Genomic DNA, 11565 nt, shown 5'->3' on the forward strand with positions numbered 1-11565 from the left:
ACTTGTGTAACATATTGTATGTAATACTAACATTCTAAAGATAAGATAACATTTTGTTGCACCCAAGTATTTATAATAGCTCGAAATAAATACAGTATATTTGAATTCAGTGTTTTAAAAAATCTAAAATTTCCAGCGCCATAACTTTCAATCCATCTCTCGTTCAAAAACCCTACACCAAAAACCCATCGCCGGTTTCCGATTCATTCATCGCCGGCGATGACGGCCGTTTCCAAGCCACCATCGAGCTTCGCCGTCACTCCGCACAAACTCTCCATTTGCATCTTGGTTCAAGTTTACGCACCGCCTTCTCAAATTTCCATCCCATTCCCTTTTTCATCCGTTTCGCAGCACAACTGTCTCGGGATTTTCCTCATATCCCTCACCAAGGTTTGATCCGCGTCCAAAATATCACAATTTTAACGATATTTTGATCAGAAAGCGGGTAGCTCAGTCGATCTCGTTTTGGATTATGCAGGAATGTGGTGGCATTTTCGAGCCTACGCTTGATGAGCTGATTACTCAGCTGAAGGACATTGATGGCTTGCTCAATCACTGGTTGAGTGACCACTTAATGGGGAGGCTTTCCTCGCTGGCCTCACCGGATGACTTGTTCAATTTATTTGCTGATTTGCGAGGTAGCTCCTGTTTTCTTCTCTTGCTAGTGAAAAACTCACAATTCAATTTTGCATTAGCGCTGCCAGTTTGGTGCACAATGTATGTAGTTTTTCGTTAAATGCCGATGCTAATGCAGCAGTTGTTCTGTTTGAGATGGTTGTAGCTTGGTTTATGACATATTTGATAGTGTTTTGGTGGAAACCAATCAGAGTTCTTTTGGTTTAGTGCTTGTGTTTTTATCATCAGGGATCCTTGGGGGCTCGGACTCTAATGTTATGGATGATGATCAGATTATGCTGGACCCTAATAGCATCATTGGCATGTTTGTACGACGTTGCTTGCTTACCTTTAATCAGATGTCATTTGAGGTAATTGTATGCTGCATTCCATCTTCAATGAACATGATGATGGTTGTACTTTCTCTCTCTCTCTCTCTATATATATATATATACTTGCCTCTTGGTGCCCGTGTGTTGGAAATACCTTCTATACTATCAATAATTCGTTACCTCCCTTCTTATGCTATAATATGTTTTTACTTCAGAAGTCATGTATCCAAAATTACTTTCTCATTTCAGGGTATTTGCCATCTCTTAACAAGTATTGGTGCATATTCCAAGGATTCCTTCTCAGGTTACCAACCATATGAGTTACCACATTTGGATGAGTCCACTAGTTATTCAAATGTTCCATCAGAATATGAGAATATGGAGATGGACAGCTTTTACGAGAAATCTGTTGAAGATTTTGAGGAAAAAAAAATGGAGATTGGAAGAACCCCTTTCTACGGACATGCATCAAAGACTTTTTCTGAATTTAGTGATGGTACTCTTGTGAGAGATCTTATTTTTAGCACAATTTTGGTGATTGAGTGTTAGGTTCTAGTTGCATGTTTCAGATTTTACTTTATTTGCACTATCAAAGTCCATGCCACGAGCTTTGACATCTTGATTTCCACTGGTCACAGATAGTGGTATCTCTTCAAGCCACAGGCTGGAACATATGGATAAGAATGCAGAAGCTAAGTCTTGTTTATTGTCTTCAAGTGATATGTCAAGGGATATTGGCTCTGTTAGTGGGACTTTCCTACACCCAAATTGGCAGGTACAAGGTTACCTATCAGAGCAAGCAGATGTTATCGAGAAGTAAGTGATTTTTCTATTTTATTTTTGTCTTTTGTATAGTTTATATGTATCAAGAAGCTGCAGATTATTTGGAGCTAATGAAGCTAGATAAAGCTATATCATTTTTATTTATTTTTTGAGTCAGATATGGAAGCTCTTTCCCTCTTGACGCTTTTGAGTCCATACTGATAAAGCTCCAGCAGTTGGCACCTGAATTACATCGAGTGAGTTTCTTTTTTTTGGAACTTTCTGAGTCTATAGCTGTATCATGAGTAGGAGATCACTTCACTGTACCTGACAATTGTTTTGTCTGTTTCCAATTTTAGGTTCACTACTTGAGATATTTGAATAACCTCTATCATGATGATTATCCGGGGGCACTGGAAAACCTTCACCGTTATTTTGATTATAGGTATGAATTGATGCATGTCCATCCTCTTGAATTTTCCTTATGTTTAACTTCGTGTATCTATTCTGCCAAAAATAATATATGTATCGCTTAGTTGTCTGTGGTAGCAATATCGATGAAAAACTTATCCTTATTGTTTGATTTTAACTTAGTGGGGATAAAAGGCATCTGGTTCTAAAGATGATCACATTTATCCATGCTTCTCACATGACAAATGAGATGAATAAGTTGAGGGGCTTACCTTTACTTATTTCCTTATGTGAAAAATATTCATGATAAAGTGCAGGGACTGAAGGAGTTGAATGTGTTCCTCCTCCATCTGGATGCAGTAGTTTCGGAAGATATGAGATCGCTTTATTATGTTTAGGAATGATGCAATTTCATCTAGGACACCCGAAGGAAGCTTTGGAGGTAAGCATATGGATTCCAGTCTCATCCATTCTTATTGTCCACCTTCTGCAATTTTCTCTGTTTGCTGTTATTGTTGTTTTCTTGTCATCTATTTTGGGACTGCCAGCATGTTGTTTATTGCTGTTTTAAAGGATCTATTAGACGCTACTTGACTGGTACTTCTCTTCACATGTTCAGGTATTAACTGAAGCAGTTCGAGTTTCTCAGCAGGTAAATACTTTATGTTTAGCTTCAGTTAGGCCCCTTTAGTTTCATTCTCAATTTTATGAGTTGGATTCAGCCCGTGTGTTGTGGTGATGTGGTCATACTCTTAGGAACTCTTCATCCCCATCCAACTGACATTTTAAAACCAACTGAATCTGGCAATCACATGCTAACCAGGTTAAGTTGAACTTGATTATAGACTGCTACATTGTGTGGAAGACTCTTGGTTAACTTCTCAGAAAGAACCTAAAAGTAGTTAGGCCTGAAGTAGTTATGCACGGCACGCTAAGTTGGAGGGAATCAATTAAGTGTTATTCTTGGTTGAGAAACTCAAGCTATGTCTTGTATATTCTGGTTTTAGAATTTGTTATTTCTACTAGTTCACCAAACTTTAAAGTGATGGTATGATTGTTCTACACTTTTATGTGACTATATTGTTTTGCTGTTAATTTTCATTCAGCCATTTCCTTCCGCCAGTTACTTTGGTTGTTTGTTTGAGTTTTTGGTTCCTCTTATTGGAAATTCTGATGTTTTATTAACTTTATTAAAACCTTCTTTGGATCTAATTTTATATCAAACGTGCAGTACAGTGATGATACTTGTCTTGCATATACACTGGCAGCAATTTCCAACCTCTTGTCTGAAGTAGGAATATCAAAGACATCTGGAATTATTGGATCTTCATATTCACCTGTTGCTGGTATGGGGACATCATTATCTGTCCAACAACAATTATACGTGCTTTTACGGAGATCTTTGAAGAGGGCAGAAAGTCTGAAGTTGAAAAGACTGGTAGCATCTATTCATCTCGAAATTGCTAAGTATGATATAACGGTGAGGATTCTGTAATTTTCTTTTGTTACACAGTATTGGGCCTAAAAAACTTACGATCTAAGTATACTTTGTGTTTAGGGGGAATCTAATTTCTATACTTTGATTTGCAGCACGTACAAAGGCCACTGCTTTCATTTGGCCCGAAGGCTTCCATGAAACTTAGAACGTACCCTGCCAACATCTACAAGGTTCTTCCTCTTGCTTTAATCTTTTTGATTTTTTTTTCCTGCTGATATTGTCTTGAGATTAGAAATAACACTATCTGTCTCTTACTGCTGTCATGAGTAATGCAGGAATTGTGGCTGAGTTCGCGTCTAATACATGATTTTGGGGATGAAAGTTCTGTATTGACTGCTGATGGCGCTTTCTGTACAAAATGGCTGAAAAGTCTTAAAAAGCCACTAGACTCATTGATATTCAGTCAAGAAAATGAATCAAGAAGTAATTCCAGTTCTTTCCAATTTTCTGCACAACCGAGCTCAATTCCTGGATCCGTTGTACAATTGTTAGGATCGTCGTATCTAGTCCGTGCTAGTTCATGGGAGATGTATGGCAGGTGATCTACTCAAGACCTCTTATTGTATTAGTTCTTGAAGTTGGATGAGTTTTCTAATTGTCTTGTGGATGCTATATCATGATATCCTATTTCGTAAATAGATTTGTAGCTTTTTCCACTAGACATTGGAAGGACAATCCCTTCTCCTCTCATCTTGCCAGTTTCCTGAAGTGGCTTGTAATGGCTTCATAACCACGAGTGCTATTATCTTCATTATTAATCTGATTGTGTTGCATGCGATATATCATTTTCTCCTTTGTAGTTTTCTCAACATTCTCCATTTTCTATTCAGTGCTCCTCTAGCTCGAATAAATGCACTGACTTTTGCAACTTGCTTCGCAGACTCCTCAAGGTAATTGCAATCTCTCCTGGGATCTATTACCTGCTGCTGTTTTATGTTATTTCTACTGTAATTTCTATGCTATTGAATATCATTGCACAATAACTAGGTTTTTGGATCTTTTACAGTTTATCCGATGCTACATTAGCATACTCCAAGCTTATCCAACATTTGGCTGTTTATAAAGGATACCAAGGTTGTAAATGGATACTATTTCCTGATTAGTTTTTCCTCTCTCTGTGCAAGTGGTGTGTTTTTACAATGTCTAGTAAGCAGGTTTGATTTTTATCTGGGAACTGGTCTTACTGATAAGTGCTAAGTTGGTTGATATCTGAATAGTTGGTTTCTCAAATTAATTTGAAGAACTATTTGACTGTTCTATAAGTCCTGGGAAAGTCTTTGTTGTGACTGGACTTCTCTTCCCATTTGCTTAGTTTCTTCAGTGCCAAAAAGACAATCTACTATTGAATGCAGTGCACTCACGAAGTCACATGCACTGTCTGCAGAGAATAGCTTGCGAAGAAAGGATTACACATTCCTTCTCTGACTCGTGTTTATAATTAATTAAAGACCCAGAGATAGCTTCCGAGTCATTTTGCATCTGGAATTTTCTTCTGTCACATTAGAATCCCCTTTTTATTAAGTACTTGGTGTGCTCTTCCTTTATGATTACTATGGGAAACTAAGAAGCCATATTTACCTGTTCGGACAATGGACTCTTATACTCTTTTAACTGTTAACATTTGCACTGATGCCTTGTTGGAAAGAACTCTCTGAGAATTTTCCTTAAAGCAGACATCTCATAGCTAAGTTGATGTGATTTAGGATTCACCACCCTCTCCCAACCAGAAAAAGGAACATGAAAAGTTTCAGATCCTTCCTAGATATTCATTTCTTCACAACTCTTGTTTTCCTTGAATGAGTGCTGACAAACTCTGTTGTACAAGCGCCTTCTCTTTTACTTACATCCTATTTTGTATGCACTATCTAGATGCTTTTGCTGCCCTGAGAATAGCAGAAGCGAAGTTTGCATGTGTTTCAAAGTCCAGAATCATGTTATTGAAACTACAGTTGCTGCATGAGTGTGCTTTACATAGGTATACTTTCTTACAGAAATATATGTGTTATCCAATAAGTATTTACAGGACAGACACCTCACTGTTTCCATGCTTTTCAACCTCTCCTTTAGGGGACATTTAAAACTAGCTCAGCAATTCAGTGATGAGCTTGGGGTTTTGGCCTCCTCTGTGACTGGTGTGGACATGGAGCTGAAGACAGAAACTAGCCTCCGTCATGCTCGGACATTACTTGCTGCAAACCAGTATAGCCAGGTTTCGTATTCCTCGGCAAAATTTTATGCTCCTTATTCGTTTACCCAAGTCAGTAAGAGCCAAGAGGTCAATGATGAGCTATGCTTTTCAGAAAACAAAAATGGAACATATCTTATTAGTTCTCTCATTCGTCTTTTCTCTAATGAGCTGGCCTTCATATATATTTAGTGGCCCATTTGTTGGGTGAGCTAAGCTGACTATTTTTTTTGTACGTGCTACATTTTAATTGTAGCTGATGGGAGTTGTTCTTGCAGGCTGCAGCTGTTGCACACACTCTATTTTGCACATGTTATAAGTTTAACATGCAAGTGAAAAATGCTACTGTTCTTCTGTTGCTTGCCGAGATACACAAGGTACACAGCATAGGACCACACACAAATCCTTTGTCTACTTGCATCACGCGATACTAGAACAAAATAGTGACTTCTGCTATGATTTGTATTGATTATGATAATTTTGTATGATAATAAATTGAATGTTTCATCTTTAACTAGAAGGCTGTTTATACAACCAGGTTGTATTTGTTTGGTGTTTTGCTGCAGAAACAGCTATTGGTTTGTCAACTTCTCATGTCATTTTTATTTGCTGAAATCTGTTTTTTTTTTATATTTTTCCGTTTTAGAGGTCAGGCAATGCTGTTTTAGGAATTCCATACGCTTTGGCTAGCCTTTCCTATTGCCAATCATTTAATCTGGATCTTCTAAAAGCCTCTGCAACATTAGTATTGGCTGAGTTATGGCTTTCTCTTGGACCAAATCACGCAAAAAAGGCATTGGCCCTCTTACACAGCTGTTTCCCCATGCTTCTTGGTCATGGTGGTTTGGAGCTACGTTCTCGAGCACTTATTATGGAAGCAAAATGCTATTTGGCTGACCCAGACTTTTCAGGTATTTTACTGCTATCTCCTTCCTTTATTGTTTTCCACCTTCAGCGTGTGTCTTAACTCAAGGATGGGAGTGGAAATCTTCTGTGGACTGGAAAGGAAATGGTTGAGACGTAATCTATTAATAACTTCTATTTTTCTTTCAATAGTTTCGGACAATCCAGAGATGGTGCTAGAACCTTTAACACAAGCTTCCGAAGAACTTCAACTATTGGAGGTTGGTTAATCTCCTGACTTGTTATTTGTATTTTGTGCATATGCGACTAGTGCTTAATTTCCCACTGAACATCTACTTGTTATGAAATTCAAACATGAAAGAATCATGAAACTGTGTGGGAATGGTTCTAATAACTTTATGACACAGAAAATCTATGTGTGTCCATGCTTCGAGCATCATCCTGAAGATATTGAAATTCCAATATTAATTGACTACCAAGATAATAATTGCTTCTTTGCAGTATCATGAATTGGCTTCAGAAGCTTTCTACTTGTTGGCCATTGTATACGACAAGCTCAGGCGGTTTGACGACAGGGAAGAAGCCTCATCTTCGTTCAGGAAGCACATTACTGCATTTGAGAATCCAGAAGGAATGGACGATTCTCTCTTCAGTAAGTCAGATTGCTGATGTGCAGATATATTTATCTATCTATAAACTATGTGTTCATATATGGAGTATGTATTAATGAAATAAACCTTGGCCTGCATTTTAACCACCAGTGTTTGTCTAATTGCCTATATCATGTTCTGTTACAATGCATTTGCACAATGTCATATATAGTTCTAAATTTCAAAAGCTCCGTTTTTAGTCCAAAGTTTGTTTGCAATTGTGTTCTGTGTGAGGTGAAATATGCCATAGTCTCGGTTCAGAAGGTCCGATAGGTCATAACTCCCCATAGTTTACTGTATGACACCATGCATCTCAGGTCCGCCTGCCCAACCGATCTCATATGTTAATTTATGTTTTCGTAGTGACTTGAAGCCCCGACTTATAGGTTTGAAGAAAAACGTCTTACCATGTAGGCTTGCGTTATTGTCAATCCTAATGGTTTGTCTGAATGGATATTCACTTGTAGGTTCCGTGTGGGAGTCCTTGAACAACAATTCTGGACTCCTCTTGATTTAACTATATTAGTTACACATATTGCAAATGATTTCCCTTTCAGTTAAAGATTTGATGTTTAAAAGGAAGGCTACCAAAAAATAGTAGCCGTGTTTTAAAGGGACAAAATGGTTTAATTTGAAGTACAGTGGTCCAAAATGACTTTCTATATCCAAAATAATAAAGTAGCATTGTGTGTGTGGACTGGAACTCGTTCCGTGTATGGTTTGGGCTCATCCATTTCATTGATTTGGATTACACCAATTTGTTTGTCGCCCTTGCCACGTCTCCGTGTCCAACTTATTTATCAAAATCTTTGTGATTTTTTTCTTTTCAAAATACTTTTACTTGAATTTGATTTATTTCATTCCACTAAATTATATATTAGGATATCAATAACATAACTATTCACTCATTTACTAACTCAATAAATCATTAGTAAATCACAAACTGACATTTACTTTGGGATGGAATGAGTATTTTAAGAGATAATAATCAAATTAAATTATGAAAAGGGGGGTAAAAGCGTCAATTCGGTTGGAGTAACTAAACAGAAACAAACGAACAGATGTACTCCATATTAAAAGGCATTGCCCAGAAATTTTTGTGGCGATCAGTTCCATACATGACAACAAACATACGCCTCTCTCCCTCCTCATTCCTCTCTCCAAACGCGCCACGCCACCACCACCACCACCACCACACTCTCACTCTAAAACTCCAAGCCACTCCCAACCCCAGCAGCTCCACCATGGGTCAAAAATCCAGCCCCACCACCGCCGGCGAATTGAAGCCATTAGTCCGCAAGAATTTCAGCCGCACCAACCCCAAGTCCGACCACTTCTCCGTCCACAGCTTCCACCACGTCGAGTTCTGGTGCGGCGACGCCACCAACGCCGCCCTCCGCTTCTCCTGGGGCCTCGGCATGCCCCTCCTCGCCAAATCCGACCTCTCCACCGGCAACTCCTCCCACGCCTCCTACCTCCTCCGCTCCGGCGACCTCTCCCTACTCTTCACCGCCCCTTACTCCCCCTCCATCTCCGACCCCTCCTCTGCCTCCCTCCCCTCCTTCTCCCCCTCCTCCCACGCCTCCTTCACCTCCTCCCACGGCCTCGCCGTCCGCGCCGTTGCCGTCTCCGTCCCCTCCGCCTCCACCGCCTTCTCCGCCTCCGTCTCCCGCGGCGCCATCCCCGTCTTCCCCCCAACCCTCCTCTCCGACGGCAGGACCACCCTCGCCGAGGTCCATTTATACGGCGACGCCGTCCTCCGCTTCATCGACGGAGACCAGTGGCTCCTCCCCGGCTTCGAGCCGGTAAACAGCCCCTCCCCAGAACTGGACTACGGCATCATAAGACTCGATCACGCCGTCGGCAATGTGCCAGAGCTCGCACCGGTCGCAGAATACATCAAGAAATTCACTGGCTTCCATGAGTTCGCTGAGTTCACGGCGGCCGACGTGGGGACGGCCGAGAGCGGCCTCAACTCGGTGGTGCTTGCCAACAATGACGAAAACGTGCTTTTCCCCTTGAATGAACCGGTTTTTGGGATGAAGAGGAAGAGCCAAATACAGACTTATTTGGAGCATAATGAAGGGCCTGGGGTGCAGCATTTGGCATTGGTGAGTCAGGATATTTTCAAGACTTTGAGGGAGATGAGGAAGAGGAGCTCGGTTGGGGGGTTCGAGTTTATGCCGTCTCCACCGCCTACCTACTACCGGAATTTGAAGAGTAGGGCTGGAGATGTGCTTAGTGATGACCAGATTGAGGAGTGTGAGAGGTTGGGGATTTTGGTGGATAGGGATGATCAAGGGACTTTGCTGCAGATTTTCACCAAGCCGATTGGTGATAGGTATAGTTGTAAAACACTTCTCTTCATCTGCTTTTGAGTTTAGGTGCTTATGCTTTCTGCTCTTCTTCATCAGTAGATTAAGTAGTTTGGATTGTGATATTGAGGTGTGTTGATTGAGCTGATTTTTGGAGTTTGTGTTGTTAATTTAGAATAGGGAATGGGGTTATATTTTATTTGGGGCTAATTGGTACTCCGACAGATATAGTTCTCACACTTGTGTTTGTTGCTGCTTGTTTTGATCATTGCAGTTGGTTGTTGTGGATCTTAGTTTTGATCATTGCAGTTGGTTGTTGTGGATCTTAGTTTTGATCATGTCCAAGCAACTTATCTAGAACACTATGGGAAATTAAACTGTGACGCACTAAAACATATAGAGCCCATTTGGTTTGACTGATCATATCTCATGATTGAATATGTATTGTTTGGTTCATGAGATTGAATCTCACAACTTAATCCCATATAGATAATCGTATGATAGTGATTCATAGCAGCCGAACTGCACCATAGGATATTGAATAATCTTCAGATGGTTCTCATTGTCACTTAGGTTGATGTGTCTCTATTAGCTAGCTCTGCCACCTTCTTATTTTGTGAAATAAAACTTAAATTTGTTACTCTATCGTTTTCCTTGCTATCACATCTCCGTCTCCTCCACCTTATATCACCGTTGGAACCCCCAAAATTTGAGTTGTTCATCTGAGCTTTTCTCTGCAAATAAGCTAGTTAGTTAAATTACATAGTGTATTCATTCATAGTTCATACATAGGGAGTAGTTAAATTGCCAATATCTCTGCTCTTGCTGCTCTCTCTGAATTGTTTCTCTTCCAGATACAAGTTCATTTACAAAATTTGAGAGTAACTAACTACATTCCCTCGTGTTTTTGCAGGCCGACCATCTTCATAGAGATAATTCAGAGAATAGGGTGCATGATGAAAGACGAGGAAGGAAAGATGTACCAGAAGGGTGCATGTGGAGGATTCGGAAAGGGGAACTTCTCGGAACTATTCAGGTCTATCGAAGAATTTGAGAAGATGCTCGAAGCTAAAATGGGCACGAGAACAGCAGCGCCGTGAATGCTTACATGCTAAAATAGTAGTAGCAGGTAAAGATATATATATTGAGAAATGAAAATATCAGTCAGATACAATACAATACAACTGAATGTGCTTATTATTATGGCTTTATGAACTCTTGATATGTACAAAAATGATTTGTCCATGTTTTATACTGTGACACCTGTTACTGTATAATATATGTATTATCATATAAATGAAAATACTCCTCAGATTTTTATGCTTCTGTGCTCGTGCTTGTGTTCGTGTTCAATTTTGTTGGATGTTTATTTAATTATTTTTTTGTGTTCTTTTCATATCATTTTGTTACAAATCTCGCTTCATGCACGCACACATGAATCATGATATCGATTTAGAGATGTTGGTGAGATTCGAATTCATAATATTCTTGTCATGAATTTGTTACTCTCCTTCCGTTGGGATATGAATTCACTTTGTAAATTCGTTACTCCATTACTAAAGTCATTCCACAAAGATGTTGTTGCAGCTTGCAAATGTGTAAATTGATTATTTCATCAAACTCATAAAACGATCAAAATTACTTGTTATGTTTGGTTCATGAGAATGAGTCCCACCATTGAATCCTAGATGAATAATTATATGATAATTAGTCATAGCAGCTATTTTCCTCCAACTAAAATAATCTCACGGAATGACACCTTGATGAAATACTTGTGAATAGAACAACAATTTTAAGAAAGTGGAGTAATATAAACAAGAAATGAAAGAGTGTGTATTTGACATGGTGTACGATGTGGGAAGGAATTACATTAAACCTGTTTAGGTATCAAACAAGAATCAATTTTGCAAACATTTTTATGCAAATTATACTC

At 39.4% G+C, this 11565-nt stretch overlaps 1 protein-coding gene across 2 annotated transcripts; it reads left to right on the plus strand.

The window, feature by feature from the left end:
* The first annotated feature begins 102 nt into the window (after window positions 1-102).
* LOC121741427 (anaphase-promoting complex subunit 5-like) lies at window positions 103-10743 on the plus strand. 2 transcript variants are annotated; one of them, XM_042134160.1, is made up of 21 exons: window positions 103-390; window positions 479-638; window positions 865-986; window positions 1197-1443; window positions 1586-1763; window positions 1888-1966; window positions 2069-2154; window positions 2433-2562; window positions 2740-2772; window positions 3352-3600; window positions 3711-3788; window positions 3894-4156; window positions 4449-4508; window positions 4625-4692; window positions 5488-5593; window positions 5686-5827; window positions 6082-6180; window positions 6450-6714; window positions 6860-6927; window positions 7169-7319; window positions 10546-10743. In XM_042134160.1, the coding sequence occupies exons 1-21, from the start codon at window positions 220-222 to the stop codon at window positions 10560-10562; spliced, it is 2772 nt and encodes a 923-aa protein (XP_041990094.1). In that variant the 5' UTR covers window positions 103-219; the 3' UTR covers window positions 10563-10743. The 2 variants fall into 2 exon arrangements, with proteins under 2 accessions (XP_041990094.1, XP_041990095.1); XM_042134161.1 differs by having other exon boundaries at window positions 1239-1443.
* The last annotated feature ends 822 nt before the right edge of the window (window positions 10744-11565 follow it).

Source organism: Salvia splendens, chromosome 7, assembly GCF_004379255.2.
Source record: "Salvia splendens isolate huo1 chromosome 7, SspV2, whole genome shotgun sequence".
NCBI lineage: Eukaryota > Viridiplantae > Streptophyta > Magnoliopsida > Lamiales > Lamiaceae > Salvia > Salvia splendens.

Excerpts from the sequence above, each read along its gene's own strand:
- LOC121741427 (XM_042134160.1), top strand. The coding sequence starts at position 220 with ATGACGGCCGTTTCCAAGCCACCATCGAGCTTCGCCGTCACTCCGCAC. Across the intron at positions 391-478 it reads TCCTCATATCCCTCACCAAG|GAATGTGGTGGCATTTTCGA; the intron begins GTTTGATCCGCG and ends TGGATTATGCAG. Across the intron at positions 6,715-6,859 it reads GGCTGACCCAGACTTTTCAG|TTTCGGACAATCCAGAGATG; the intron begins GTATTTTACTGC and ends TTCTTTCAATAG.